This window comes from Salvelinus fontinalis, chromosome 3, assembly GCF_029448725.1.
Source record: "Salvelinus fontinalis isolate EN_2023a chromosome 3, ASM2944872v1, whole genome shotgun sequence".
Classification (NCBI taxonomy): domain Eukaryota; kingdom Metazoa; phylum Chordata; class Actinopteri; order Salmoniformes; family Salmonidae; genus Salvelinus; species Salvelinus fontinalis.
The window spans coordinates 60,922,134-60,938,371 of record NC_074667.1 but is presented as its reverse complement, the minus strand read 5'-3'; the positions used below and the strand labels follow the sequence as shown (position 1 = coordinate 60,938,371).

General features: G+C 43.8%; 1 protein-coding gene across 1 annotated transcript; it reads right to left on the bottom strand.

Annotated features, from left to right (window-relative positions):
• Positions 1-579: 579 nt before the first annotated feature.
• LOC129851253 (rho GTPase-activating protein 19-like) lies at positions 580-14,913 on the bottom strand. Its single transcript, XM_055917667.1, has 13 exons — positions 14,771-14,913; positions 13,959-14,142; positions 12,522-12,808; positions 12,184-12,264; positions 10,017-10,226; positions 9,106-9,332; positions 7,177-7,263; positions 6,576-6,641; positions 5,821-6,024; positions 5,559-5,675; positions 4,965-5,078; positions 4,429-4,527; positions 580-4,198 (listed from the first exon to the last, which is right to left on the bottom strand). The coding sequence occupies exons 2-13, from the start codon at positions 14,000-14,002 to the stop codon at positions 4,142-4,144; spliced, it is 1,593 nt and encodes a 530-aa protein (XP_055773642.1). The 5' UTR covers positions 14,003-14,142; positions 14,771-14,913; the 3' UTR covers positions 580-4,141.
• Positions 14,914-16,238: the final 1,325 nt, after the last annotated feature.

Sequence of the window (16,238 nt, the reverse complement as noted above, 5' to 3'; positions counted from 1 at the left end):
TTCAATTCATCAGGAATATGAATATCACAGCAAATGTTTACATTATAGACCTTTATGAGATCATTACATACATAAGGTGGTTCCCTGGAATATCAATTGCTTCTGATATTAACCTACCCCAAAACAAGGACAGGATAGGCCTATCCTACAAAACATCAAGAATATAGGCTAAAGCTGCTCTAAATTATTCCTTCAATTGTATGTGCTTTCTAAACAGACAAGGCAATGGAAACTTAACTTCCGTGACAGCTGGGCAGGTGAAATCATAATTCATACTCTTTCAAAAACGGTCTATTTAAGAGTAGAGTAGCCAAACCTGCCATTACCTCTGCTGAGTCTGATGTAGGTTAAACTATTAGATTTCAACTGCATACATAATACACGCAATACGTATGTAGTGGTCTATAGCAGCATTTCCCAAACTCGGTCCTGGGTCCCCCCTGTGTGCGCGTTTTGGTCTATGCCTTAGCACAACACAGCGTCCTTATTCAATGACTCGGGATGCCACCTAGTGGATGTTTAAGAAACGTGCAGCAGTGTATGTAACATTTTATGTTCTGCAGTGAGACTTTCCACATGTAAAAAAAATTATGTTTTAATCCATAGCATCAGTAGTAAATCAATGCATCTATTTGACAGAGTTAAAAAACATTTTACACAACAAAAACTAAACATGTAAAGGTAGGCTAAAATGACCTTACAATAAAAAGGCACTGGTAACAGGTGTATATGAACAGAGGAAGATGCATGGTAGTAAATCTAGGCAGCAATGTGAGATAACGTCTCCTAAAATAAACATAGTATACTGTAATGTAACTCCATGTCTGCATCTCAAATTGCCCCCTATGTAGTGCACTACTTCTGACCGGGGCACAGAGCTCAGCTCAAAAGTAGTACACTATATAGGGAATAGGGTTCTGGTCTAAAGTAGTGCACTATATAGGGAATAGGGCCCTGTTCTAAAGTAGTACACTATATAGGGAATAGGGTGCCATTTGGGACACATTCCCATGCTGTTGTTATTCACAGATAAACAGGGCAGAATGAAACTGAACAAAAATAACCTGAAAAACTAGTAGTAGTGTACAGTTGATGTGTAAACATTTATGACCATGGTCAACACTGGCTGACAAAACCAAAGACTTTCAACATACAAGACACACATGTAACACAACAATAATAAGGGAGAGTAAAAGATAATGCCCACATGTTGTATCATGTAATCTAGAACTGACTCACATCACAAAGATGGTCGCACATTAGCAAAACTGTTTCCAGCAAGACTCAGTGTGTATCAACCACTAATGGCCAGATGACCCTTCAGCTTTTCAAAATGACACTCAAAATAATGTGTTGGGCCTTGATTGGCTGAAAACCTTCAGGTAACAGAGAGAAAAGATAACAAAAGTTATCTTTAAAGCAGTGGAATAACATGTAAAATATGTAGGCTACTTGACCAGCACAGATCAAATAAAGAGTAAAAAAACAAAGCCATATTGATAACCTCAGCAGCAAGCTTCTGGTGTCTTTCATTTCATGTATAAAAACACACACCCATCTCTTTAAAACTTACCACAAACCCATTCTCACACATTCCCCATTAACACTTCCTCTAAAAACAGCCCCATTAAAACAAACGTCATGTCCATTAGGGTACACAACAAAAACTTTTCAAAACGTTCTGCAACAGAAAGTGAAGTCCAGGTAGTCCCTCCCAGTTTGAATCCGTCTTGTTCTATTTGATTCCCAATGAACATGACCCAGATCAAATGTCCCAATCCACGCTCAATAAAGACGACTTGTATCAGACCAGGCAACACTGAAGGTACTGTAAGAGAATCCTCTATTGACACCGTCACTACAAATGTCCCTCTCCAACAAAGAAAAAACCATCTCAGACTTCCAGAAAATCTTTCAACAACGTTAGCGTCCCAACCAATACCTACCCAAAACCCATGACTTCCAGTTAAAAACAAAAATTTATAAAATTATAATCACATTTAACTATCAAACCTCAAAGGCCAAACCAGGCAAGTGAAATATGACATTAAACTCCACAATGTGTACAATCAGTTAATACACAAATCTCAGACAATAAAAATTAAATAGTCGTCCCAAAGTGAAGCCCTACCTACGTCTCTCCCAAACGCAAATACCATTACAGAAAGGCTGGTTTGTTCAGCTCGTATTTGTTCATCATCATCCAATATGTATTGACCTGTATTTGTATGATATAGATTAAAGAAAACCCTGAGCCAGTGTCTCTCCAACACCACCACATGCACGACTATAAAGTGTAGTGCACTACTTTTGGCCAATAGTGCACTATATATGGAACGGGGGCGCCATTTCAGCTAACAGACAGTATCAGTAAACCCACTGGCCTTTAGACACCATAAGAGCTGTGGGGTATTCCAGAAGGCAGGCTTAATACAGCAGCCAGCTAACTTTGATTAACAGCCTTTGCCTTATGTTTCCTGGTTGATTAAAATAATCTACATTTGTATATTGGTTGTTTCTGTTGAGTCATTACAAACAATTTCAAGCAATTTGAGCCAGTTTGCTGGCCAACTCACTGATCCAGCTTTTTGGAACAGGCCCCAGACGACTGTGCCTGGTGCTAATCAGCATTTTGTAGGGGGATATAATCATCCCATCAGTGTGCTGTGTGTGTAGGGCAACCATTGGGACTTATATTAGTCAAATTAAACGGGACATTTTCAGATGAGTAGTAGCATCAGAGTAGCATCAGATTCAGAAGAAGATTTTAAAAAACAAACAAGATACTTACATATAGTACATTATAGGCTCAGCTAGCGGTCACCTGTAAAAGTATCTATGTAGGCTCAGCTAGCGGTCACCTGTAAAAGTATCTATGTAGGCTCAGCTAGCGGTCACCTGTAAAAGTATCTATGTAGGCTCAGCTAGCGGTCACCTGTAAAAGTATCTATGTAGGCTCAGCTAGCGGTCACCTGTAAAAGTATCTATGTAGGCTCAGCTAGCGGTCACCTGTAAAAGTATCTATGTAGGCTCAGCTAGCGGTCACCTGTAAAAGTATCTATGTAGGCTCAGCTAGCGGTCACCTGTAAAAGTATCTATGTACGCTCAGCTAGCGGTCACCTGTAAAAGTATCTATGTAGGCTCAGCTAGCGGTCACCTGTAAAAGTATCTATGTACGCTCAGCTAGCGGTCACCTGTAAAAGTATCTATGTAGGCCCAGCTAGCGGTCACCTGTAAAAGTATCTATGTAGGCTCAGCTAGCGGTCACCTGTAAAAGTCTCTATGTAGGCTCAGCTAGCGGTCACCTGTAAAAGTCTCTATGTAGGCTCAGCTAGCGGTCACCTGTAAAAGTATCTATGTAGGCTCAGCTAGTGGTCACCTGTAAAAGTATCTATGTAGGCTCAGCTAGCGGTCATCTGTAAAAGTATCTATGTAGGCTTAGCTATTGGTCAACTGTAAAAGTATCTATGTAGGCTCAGCTAGCGGTCACCTGTAAAAGTATCTATGTAGGCTCAGCTAGCGGTCATCTGTAAAAGTATCTATGTAGGCTTAGCTATTGGTCAACTGTAAAAGTATCTATGTAGGCTTAGCTATTGGTCAACTGTAAAAGTATCTATGTAGGCTTAGCTATTGGTCAACTGTAAAAGTATCTATGTAGGCTCAGCTAGTGGTCAACTGTAAAAGTATCTATGTAGGCTCAGCTAGTGAACAACAGTGAAAGTGTCTAACAAACCTGTTTCAAGTTATGAGTGGCACTCAGACCCCAACAAACCAAAGAAAGCTACCTTCTGTCCCTGCCTCCACACTGAGTTGGTCTTGTACTTTCCTGGGTTACGTCCCAATAATCTCTCCCCCTGAAGTGTGCACTCATTCACTACTCCCCACAAAATGGAAAAGTCTTGGATTGTGTAGGCATGGGCTAGAAGGAGTTTCCATATAGGTTTTCCAGTCATTTCTTTTCAAACCCATTGAGGGAAGTGAACAAGTGCACACTTCAGGAGGAAGAAGAGATTATTGGGATGCAACCCATGTCTGTCTGGGGACTAATGTTGTATTCGTCACGGATTTACAAAGTTACAATATAGTTTCCTTGTGTTAAAAAAAAGAAAAAAACAAGTCCAGTGTTGCTAGTACCAATCCTCTACATCGACGTTTCTAGGGAGGGAGAGAAACACATTCTGGAGATGGATGGAGAGTCCTGGAGGGAGACGGAGAGATGGAGAAAAAAAGAGATAGAAGATGAATGAAACACGGGACAAAACAGACTAAGTTAACAAAGCTCACAAGATGTGGAAATGTGGCTGTATTGTAATGTTGAATGACGACATTGAAGTGTATCAGGAAAGATATACAACATACGCAAAAACATATGTAAATGTCTATAGGAAAAGTGGGAATTGCCATGTTATCAATCCAAAAGCAACATACCTTTGATAGTTTGAGTCCCCTATCTCTATTGAGGGCCATGCTATCAGAGGCCTTGACCCTAACTGGAGTCTTATTATTCACTGTCACCGGACTGTTCACCTGGAGACGCACACACACACACACACACACACACACACACACACACACACACACACACACACACACACACACACACACACACACACACACTTAGAAAAAACAAGGAAGCTGTAGACAAGGAAGTGTGTTGTGTGGTCTCCTTGTGTGTTTGTGTGGTCTCCTTGTATGTTGTGTGGTCTCCTTGTGTGTTGTGTGGTCTCCTTGTATGTTGTGTGGTCTCCTTGTGTGTTGTGTGGTCTCCTTGTGTGGTCTCCTTGTGTGTTGTGTGGTCTCCTTGTGTGTTGTGTGGTCTCCTTGTGTGTTGTGTGGTCTCCTTGTGTGTTGTGTGGTCTCCTTGTGTGTTGTGTGGTCTCCTTGTGTGTTTGTGTGGTCTCCTTGTGTGTTGTGTGGTCTCCTTGTGTGTTTGTGTGGTCTCCTTGTGTGTCAATGTTGCTCACCGACTGCAGGACAACGTTCTCCTTTCCCAGCCGTCCCATCGCCGCAGCAACCATCTCCGGGGAGATGTGTCTGCCCCTCCTCTCCAACGCCTGTTGGTCCCCCTTATGTTTCCTCTGTTTTCATTGGTTAATTTGATCAGGAGGGTAGGACAGTTGACACAACAGTTATTTAACCTCCACTTTACCAGGAAATATTTTTTTGATAATGTCATAGATAACTTTTTAATCTATAGAACGTAGAAATGCCCGTTTTCACTGGTATGGTGCTTGGCATAATGAATAGGAGGTGGAAAAGGGGAGGAATTGTCCTTAAAGATCCTCATATCCAACAGACAGAACAGTTGTAGCAGATGGTGACTACAACATACTAAGATGACATCATATCCAACAGACAGAACAGTTGTAGCAGATGGTGACTACAACATACTAAGATGACATCATATCCAACAGACAGAACAGTTGTAGCAGATGGTGACTACAACTTACTAAGTTCAAATTGGATACAAAGTAACACATTTACAAAATACATCAACAAATGTATTGATTGGATATTACAATTACAAGTCAAATACACATAAACACAATGACACACACCTTGATGAATCCACCGAAGGAGCGGGAGCGGGTGTGTTTCTTGCTCTGGGCCGGGGGGGTCTGATAGTTGTTGATGGGTGTCCCTGGGGCCAGGCCGGGGGTGGTCTGTTTAGCAAGCTGCAGGAGGAGGAGAAAGAGATGGAGGATGAGGAGACAGGATACTGGGATTTAGCCAGTCATTCTAATCTACATGAAATGTAAAATCCACCTCGTATGGAAAAGGAGACAAGAGAATATTAAGAAGCAGTCCGGCAGTGAGTACCTGTCGTAGGAGTTTCTTCTTCTTGGCAGAGTTGGGCATGTTGTCATGGACGTGTCTGAACAGCTCCTTCAGGGACTCCTCTGTGTGGTGCTGCTGGCCCTGGGACGACGAGGAGGGGGACAGGTACTGAGACGGGTCAGCCCAACACCTCTTTAAGGGAACAGGGGCAGGGAAACCAGCCACAGATAACAGGTCTATATCATCCTGAGGGAGGGGGGCGAGAAAGGAGCTATTAGTTTCCATCACAACACAATTCTCTCTGGATACATTTCAAATGGCACCCTAGTCCCTATATAAAGTAGTGCACTATAAAGGGAATAGGGTGCAACATGGGACAGAACCCATTTTCAGCTTAGAGGGAGATTAGGTTGATCTACACCCCTAAACCACAGCTAGACATTTCTAAACCCCAGCTAGCACCTAGACACTTATAATAGGCCCTGGTAGATGTGAAAAGACTAGAAAGGTGTAAACAAGTTGGGCAATAGATCCACCTAGCCTTCTGCTAAACTGGGATGCTTACACCTATACAGTATTCATAAAGCGTCTCAGAGTAGTAGATCTAGGATCAGTTTGGCCTGCAGTTTGGCCTGCAGATTTTAATGAATGGAAAGGGGGAGGATCTGATCCTAGATCAGCTTCATGAACACTTTCCCCAGTTTGATCTAATATAGTCCTTTGTTTGAGAGAAGTGCAACATCCTTTAATGGCATAGATGACGTAAACCCAGCAGGTGAAAGAGTCCTACTACTAACCTTGGTCTGCAGAGTCTTAGATCCTGTGAAGTGCATTCTGGCATGCTCCCTCATGTACATAGGAGCCTGAGTGGACACACACACACACTAATTATCCATCAAAACACACTAAAAATAATGATTCTATTTCTCTTCTGTGCTTGACATAAATCATTACCTTATTGTAGCCCATGTTCCCCAGACCTTATAAAATAACACTGACAACTGGGCCGGTTTCCCAGACACAGTTGAAGACAATAGTATGGTATACCAATAGAGGTATTCTCAATGGAGTGTTTTAGTCCAGTGTGGCATAGTACAAAGCAGGATTAATGTGTTAGCCAGCTAACTTTGAAAAGCAACCAGAAATAACTATAGATTTTCTGGTATATATATATATATATTTTTAAATAAAAGCTAAACTTAGATATGTGTTTTTGTTTGTTGAATCAATTAGACCATGCTCATTTCAAGATTATCTTTCAATCATTTTTAAAGTTAGCCAGCTAACTTGGCTAAATATTCTGCTAACTCTTTGATCCTGCTTTATAGAAAGCCCCTCTGGACTAGGCTTATTCTGGGTTGGGAAACTAGCCCAGAGTGTGAAGTTAGTCTCTCTGACCCTGAATAGTTTCTGGGAGTGTTTGATGAGGAAGGCCATGCCGTTGTTTAGCTTCTTCAGATTCTCCTGGAGGTCACTGGCCACCATCTGGATGAAACAAACACACACAAATTACTGTAGAAGAGTGAAAATCTATCAGTCAGAGGTAGCCTAGTGGTTAGAGCGTTGGGCTAGTAACTAAAAAGTCCCTTGTTTAAATCCCAGAGCCGACAAAGTGAAAAACGTGTTGATGTGCTTTGAGTAAGGCACCAAGCCCTAATTGCTCCAGGGTCGCCGTTGATAATGGCAGACCCTGGCCGTGACCCCACTCTCCAAGGGTCTCAGGGGGAGTTGGGATATGCAAAAAACAAAAACATTTCTAATTCATACATACGTAACATTACATGGGTGAAATAGGACAAATATAACCACTTAATTATTTCTATTCACATCTAAATTTAATGCATTTTTATTTTTATCACATTCCTGATCCTACAATTCATTACACAGTGCATCGTGAGGATAGGCTGTCCAAGAACAGAACACAGAACACATTTCTGGGCCAGTTTGTATATCTGAGGTTCTACTAGGCAAGCCAAGTGAATCAACCGTCATGACTACAGGACATTTAACAGTGTACAGTATTTACATACGGTGCATTCGGGAAAGTATCTCCAGAGATGTTTGATCGGGTTCAAGTCCGGGCTCCGGCTGGGCCACTCAAGGATATTCAGAGATATTGTCCCAAAGCCACTCCTCCCTTGCCTTGGCTGTGTGCTTAGGGTTATTGTCCTGTTGGAAGGTGAACCTTTGCCCCAGTCTGAGGTCCTGAGTGCTCTGGAGCAGGTTTTCATCAAGGATCTCTCTGTACTTTGTTCCATTTATCTTTCCCTCGATCCCGACTAGTCTCCCAGTCCTTGCCTCTGAAAAACATCCCCACAACATGATGCTGCCAGCACCATGATTCACCGTAGGGATGGTGCGAGGTTTCCTCCAGACATGACACTTGTCATTCAGGCCAAAGAGTTCACTCTTGGTTTCATGAGAACAGAGAATCTTGTTTCTCATGTTCTCAATGTCTTTAGGTGCCTTTTGGAAAACAGCAAGCGGGCTGTCATGTGTCTTTTACTGAGGAGCAGCTTCCATCTGGCCACTCTACCATAAAGGCCTGATTGGTGGAGTGCTGCAGAGATGGGAGAACCTTTCAGAAGGACAACCATCTCCACAGAGGAACTCTGAAGCTCTGTCAGAGTGACCACTGGGTTCTTGGTCACTTCTCTGCCAAGACCCTTTCCCCCCCCGATTGCTCAGCGTGGTCATGAGTCTTGGTGGTTCCAAACATCTTCCATTTAAGAATGATTGAGACCACTGTGCTTTCTGTGGTACCTGGTACCCTTCCCCAGATCTGTGCCTAGACACAATTCTGTCTCAGCACTCTACAGACAATTCCTTTAACCGCATGGCTTGGTTTTTGCTCTGACATACATTGTCAACTGTGGGACCTTACATAGACAGGTGTGTGCCTTTCCAAAACATGTCCAATCAATTGAATTTACCACCGGTGGACTCAAATCAAGTTGTAGAAACAACTCAAGGATGATCAATGGAAACAGGATGCACCTGAGCTCAATTTCGACTCTCAAAGCAAAGGGTCTGAATACTTATGTATTATGCACTACACAGATGATTGAAATAAGGAAGTCATGGTCAAGCTGTCATTATCTGAATCAGCTGTACAGTGCTAGGACAACAAGCCTCAGGAAAGAGTTTGGGAAACTCTGATCCACATGATAAATGTTCCCGGCACAGTCCAGCTTCAGGCGTTTCTCCTAGTCCCTGTGCTTCTGCCTCGGCATTGCTTTCTCTGAGGTTTTATGCTGGGTATCTGTAAAGTACTTTGTGTCAACTGCCGAATATAAAAACACATTTGATTTCAGTTAAAGTACATACATCTCTGGGCCACACGACGTGGGGGGCAAACATGAGGGCGAGGTTCAAGGCGGACATTTTGTTCTTGTCCTGCTGCTTGGCGGTGTGGTAGAGCAGGTCCAGGATCAGTTTGAGGAGGCTGCGGTTGGCCTGGGGCAGCAGCAGGAAGAGGAGCTGTAAGGCCTCAATCTGACGCTCCTTATCAGGTACTGACGTCTTGTTGCCTTTCTCATCAAACAGAGTCATGTCTGGGGGAATGGAGAGGAGAGAGAAGAGCGGGAGATGGGGATGGGACAGAACACACACAAGACACTTCAGTATGGGTCTCATGGGGGACAGTTATATTAAAAACAGAACATCAATAACACTTATTTTTGAGCGCCAGGGTGTGATTTCTTGTAGGTTTTTGAAAACTAAAAAGTGCTCAGACAGGAGAGAGTGGGCAGGTGCTCAGACAGGAGAGAGCGGGCAGGTGCTCAGACAGGAGAGAGCGGGCAGGTGCTCAGACAGGAGAGAGCGGGCAGGTGCTCAGACAGGAGAGAGCGGGCAGGTGCTCAGACAGGAGAGAGCGGGCAGGTGCTCAGGCAGGAGAGAGCGGGCAGGTGCTCAGGCAGGAGAGAGCGGGCAGGTGCTCAGGCAGGAGAGAGCGGGCAGGTGCTCAGGCAGGAGAGAGCGGGCAGGTGCTCAGACAGGAGAGAGTGGGCAGGTGCTCAGACAGGAGAGAGTGGGCAGGTGCTCAGACAGGAGAGAGTGGGCAGGTGCTCAGACAGGAGAGAGTGGGCAGGTGCTCAGACAGGAGAGAGTGGGGAGGTGCTCAGACAGGAGAGAGTGGGGAGGTGCTCAGACAGGAGAGAGTGGGGAGGTGCTCAGACAGGAGAGAGTGGGGAGGTGCTCAGACAGGAGAGAGTGGGGAGGTGCTCAGACAGGGGTACCTGCTATTTTGAGGTGAGCGTGGAAGTGTTGGTGCGTGAGGAGGGGTTCAGGTAGCTCTCCCAGGAAGGTCTTGAGGAGGGTGGCCACGTCGTTGGGGTGGAAGCCCCCTGCCTCCAGGTCGATGTCTGCGCCGCTGTTCAGCTGCTCCTTCAGGGCCTGCTGCCGCACACTGTTACCTGGCACCCTGAACAGACCCTCTACCTGCAGGTCTGATCATCAATCAATTAAACAAACCACCAAGCATCCTGAACAGACCCTTAACATGCACGTCTGATGAATCAATCAATCATGGAATCAGTCAATAAATCAAATATGTAGTGAATCAATCAGCAGTGTTTCTCCAATACTCATTTAGCAACGGCGGGTCACCGCAGATAAATAATTTCCGTCACTTCAAAAAATATGATTTAAAAAACAAAAGTTGTGAGTTTTTATTATACGATTTTTTTTTATAGAAATGATTTTAGGGTAAAATATTTTCAGTGCAAACTTAAACCACTAAAAGCAGATATAAAGTACACCGAACAAAAATATAAAGACAACATGAAACAACTTCAAAGATTTTACTGAGTTACACTTCATGTAAGGAAACCAGTCAACTGAAATTAATTCATCAGGCCCTGATCTATGGATTTCACATGAATGAGAATACAGATATGTATCGGTTGGTCACAGATACCTTAAATGTAGGGGTGTAAATCAGAAAACCAGTCAGTATCTGACCACCATTTGCCTCATGCAGCGCAACACATCTCTTTTGCATTGAGTTGATCAGGCTGTTGATTGTGGCCTGTAGAATTCTGTACCACTCCTCTTCAATGGCTGTGTGAAGTTGCCGTATATTGGTGGGAACCGGAACACACTGTCTTACATGTCGATCCAGAGCATCCTAAACATGCGTAATGGGTGACATGTCTGGTGCAATGGCAGAATTGGAACATTTTCAGTTTCCAGGAATTGTGAACAAATCCTTGCCACATGGGGCCGTGTATTATCATGCTGAAGCATAAGGTTGGAGATGGAGGCAGTCTATGGTAGAGAAATGTATATAAAATTCTCTCGCAACAGCTCTGGTGGCCATTCCTGCAGTTGGCATGCCAATTTCACACTCCCTTAACTTGAGACATCTGTGGCATTGTGTTGTGTGACAAACCTGCACATTTTAAAGTGGCCTTTTATTGTCCCAAGCACAATGTGCACATGTGTAATGATCATGCGGTTTAATCAGCTTCTTGATATGCCACACCTGTCAGGTGGATGTATTATCTTGGCAAAGGAGAAATGCTCACTAACAGGGATGTAAACAAATGTGTGCACAAAATGAGAGCAACACACTTTTTGTGCAAACGGAACATTTCTGGGAGCTTTTATTTCAGCTCAAGAAATATGGGACCAACACTTTACATGTTGCGTTTATATTTTTGTTCAGTATAGAAAAGATAATGGAGCTGTACATTTTTAAGATCATCGAATCATCACAATCAAAATAAAAAAACTTGACAGTCCGGGAGAATCTAAAATAAAAAGTCGTTTTGGGGGGGGGGGGGGGCACACAACACCGAGTCCTTAGTGTTCGAGTCAGAGTCTTGTACATTCGAGTCACGACTCCCTTGGTAGTGCTAAAAGCTCCATTACTTAATGCAGAAAGCTGGTACTACAGACTTGAGTACTACAACACTGCATGGCGGTACAGTAAGTTTAGCCTACTTTGTGATAAGATTTTACATTACATTTGAGTCATTTAGCAGAAGCGCTTATCAGTTACGACATACAGTTAGTGCATTTATCTTAAGATCACTAGGTGGGACAACCACATATCACAGGCATATTAAGTACATCTATCTTAAGATCACTAGGTGGGACAACCACATATCACAGGCACATTAAGTACATCTATCTTAAGATCACTAGGTGGGACAACCACATATCACAGGCACATTAAGTACATCTCTACTCAATAAAGTAGCTATCAGCAAAGTTAGAGCTAGAAAACAGGGCTGGGGGGGGGGGGGGTTCTATGGGATTGGGTTTCAGATGTTTTTGGAAGTTGGGCAGGGACTCCGCTGTCCTAGCGGGTTCAACCATTGGGGTGCCAGGACAGAGGAGAGAGAATTACATTCAGGGATCATGCCTCAGATGGGAACTGTAACAACATGATCAACTCACTCTTGCTGAGGTATTCGATGAGCTGGTAAATCTGGGCGATGCCTCCCTCGGTCAGAGGAGTCCCGAACACCACTTCCTTATCTGTGACGATGACAACAGCCAAAGGACAAGAATCTGAGTGCTGTACATTTATATTATTATTATGCAACATTATTACAACCCAGGGCCACGTTCAGTAGCCAAACATTGTCAAACGTTGCAGATAAAAATTCAATGAGTAAAACCATCGCGATACCTTCTTCTACATTTCAGACATGCATGTTTGTTCTACACTGCATCCTGCTGAACACACCCCAGGTGAAGACACCCTTGGTTGATCCTCATGGCAGTTCTCTCACCTTTACGTTTGAGGAAGTTGAAGGAGCGGAAGAATCCCCCTCCGGCCGTTGTGGGTGTCTTGGGCCCTCCCTCGTCCCCTAACAGCAGAGAGAACTCAGCACCGGGAAGGTCGATGAGGCGGCTGATGTTGCTAAGCACCAGCTCTTGAAACCCCTCAGGTCTCTCGTGACGTAGCTTCTCCACAAAGAAGTCTGGGTTGAAGATGACGGGCGGGCGACCACCAACCCCACTGCCGCCCCAAGATCCCCCTGCATCCTGGCTGATCACCACGTTGCACACCGTACCCCTGATGGAACACACACACACAGATGCTGAAGATCTAGGCAAATCTTTAAACAACCTCTTTATCTTTACACTGACTTTCTCACACGCACCAAATCTCTCTCCCTGCCTCTTACACACACGTTTGATGATGGTGTGGTGGTTGGCTAGCCCAATAATGAACTAAAAGAAGCCTAACGTTACTATAGTGCAAGGACCTTACATGTTTTGTTTAGAGGCGAATTGGCTCTGTCAACCGAAACAGCAAAATACTCCCTATAAATGTGAATCGGTTCTCAATTGCGGTACAGTTCTAGAAACATAAAGCCCTCTACTTTCATATCACATCAACATAATTTCACAAATGCACTTACTGTAGACTGTTTTAACAGTTGCAGCCAACAGTATGTTCAATGACAACATGTTTGTAGTGTCTGCCTTCCGTTTACACACAGGTGTTCGGAGACACAGATAGCACATATGTCCGTGTGGGAACCGTAACCCTATAAAAAGGTGTGTAGTAAATTAACTTTTTGAAAATGAAATGAAAGCTACGTTCGTTACGTTTCTCCTCTGGCCAGAAGATACTACTCCGGCCAGAAGACGCTATCGTCATAGCTCCTCATAGTTCTGAAGATACCTCTTTCACAGAAGTACACACTCACTGGGAATTCAGAGCAGCTTGATTCAGAGCAGCTTGGCATAATGGTGGAGAGTTGCTTTTGCATGGCCTGGTGCCTCAGGTGAGTGGAAATCTCACTTCAGGACCAATGGAATGGTCTAAAAATCAACAAACCGGGCCATTCAAAACGAAGTGGACCAATGACAGCTCACTGCTGTGGTCTATTGTTGCGACTACTAGCTAGCTAACTATGGAGTCTTGCTGTAATTCAGCGACAGCGCAGAAAGAAATGCTCTGCACCATATTGTTGTTCAGAGTAGCTGTGTGATGCACAGAAATTGTATTTTGCCACAACACGTCACTTGATTGTCAGAGCTACAGGAGCTAAATAACGTTAGCTAGCTCAATTAGCTTTCACTGTCACTGAAAAACAACATGCATGTCAGACAAGCTAGCAAGCCAAATTCAAATGCCAGTATCACGACAATTCCACAGTATATTTACGTGCGTGCATGATTTATTCTGTCTACATACTGTTTAAATGTTATTTTACCTTCTGTTTTGTGTATTTTTATTGGAATCTTTATCCGCTGCCATCTTCCGTTTGAATCCTCCGCTGGTATCCCTGACTCCGCCCACTCCATCTCTGATTGGTCGGTTATAAAATACGGGCGGGATGAGCAGTAAAGATTTGCATGTATGGTTCTCTGATTGGATTGTTTGAATTCACTTTAGTACTGTCAATCAAGGAAAAACAATAACATTGAGTGCCGTTACATCCACACAGTAACGCGATTATTGTGGATAATCTGATTCATATAACAGTTCCATTAAAAACGTTTACATGCTTTGTACAAAGAACGATCTCCCAAATAATGGACACATCTGAAATCAAATAAATACAGAAAATCGCTAATCAAAATAAAAGTTCTACCACAGCGACCATGTTATTTTGGTGAGCATATTTGATTCTGAGTTTGGACATGTAAATTCTGTATTTTAAAACTATTTCTAAAATGCATCCATTCAGTTGTACCGAACTCACTTCACTCGCGCTAAAGAGGGAGGAGGCTCGCTTGGCTGGTGCTAGCACATGCAGATCAAATACACAGCTGGAACGCTGATTAAGGTGTTTACGTTTCCTAATAATTAGAAAGGTTGCTCAGAAAACATAATTATTATTTTTCTTCTCATATCCGTATGCTTACGTCGATTTTGACCTTACACCGATTAATAGTCATGTAAGCTGTTTACATGACTATTGCATCTGCCTACTGCCATAATCAGTTTAATATTGAATTATGACTGTGCATGTTAACGTACTCAATTGATGAAACGCTTTTGGGGGAAATGTGAAACCCTCACCTGGTCCCTGGCCAAAATGTTGGCTTCGCTGCTTCCTCTCTGCTCCTGTCTTTTTCTTCTTCCTGTGGTTTTCCAACAGACTAGACACATTGTTGCATATTGCTGCCTTTCACAGTTCGGAAAGTGCATTGCACATTTATTCACAAAAAAAGGGAAATGGGGACAAAAGGAAATTGCACCACCATCTAACCTTATGCAACCGATGTGAAATGCCTAGCTAGTTAGCGGTCGTGCGCGCTAATAGCGTTTCAAACGGTGATGTCACTCGCACTGAGACCTTGAAGTAGTTGTTCCCCTTGCTCTGCAAGGGCTGCGGCTTTTGTGGAGCACTGGGTAACGATGCTTCGTGGGTGACTTGTCGACGTGTGCAGACGGTCCCTGGTTCGAGCCCAGGTAGGGGCGAGGAGAGGGACAGAAGCTATACTGTTACACTTATATATACCACTATCCCCAACACATCCCACCACCACCTTGGACCTAACAGATCCTACACCTAGGAGGCCTGAACCCTTTCTCTCAAAACCACCTGTAGTTCTTCTGCACTAAAATCTCTGATACCCCACAACTTCTCTGCTGCTGCTACTATGAATTCAATCTCATGGGATTTCCTTTTCATCCGTGTGGTACAATTAATGACCACAGCAATACATGCCAAGAAGCCTACCTTACTAAAGCAAAAACTGTTTGGGTCACTGTACCGGCCTAGTACTCACATGGATCCTCTCAGGCTCCTCACCCTTAGCCTGACATCCTCTACTTTCCTCACTGCCTCGGTATATGACACTTTCTGCACTTCAATCTGTCTCACTCACAATAGACATTCCTGATCCCCACCATGGCCACCCTCACAATTTAAACACTTTTTCACCGAAACTACAGTCCTTTGTCCCATACCCTCCTGCACACTTATCACACCTGGGAATCTCCCTCCTACATACTGCTGCAACATGGTCTTAAACTTGGAACCTGAAAAACCGCAGTGGGTTCGGAACAAAAGCTGTCACAGGATAACTTATATACCGTAGCATGCCTTTATCCAGCAAAAACTCTGCATCAAAACTCAGAAGGACAGACAGGGTCTTCTCAGTCTCTCACTCGCCACCGGGTCTGCTACACACCAAACGGCGTGCATCACAGACACCGGGGATTCTCAGCTTCAGTTGATCCACTTCAACACTAAACAGTGAACAGTTATCACACCTTTCAGCTGCGAGAGTACAGAGAGAGCAAAGCAGGACACAGAGCTCGTTCCGAGTTGCAAAACACATAGCACCCTGTCCCTCTGTGCAGCAGACACACAAAACATCCACTTCTGGATACTTTGACCAAATTGACAGAACCCAACTCCTTCTTCACATAACCTGATACCATCAACGGATCGGCCAAAAGGCATTGATCCATTTTCTCCACGGATCATACTCCCACTGGGCCAGAGTCATTTTCCTGATCATTGGGATGAGGCTTGGAA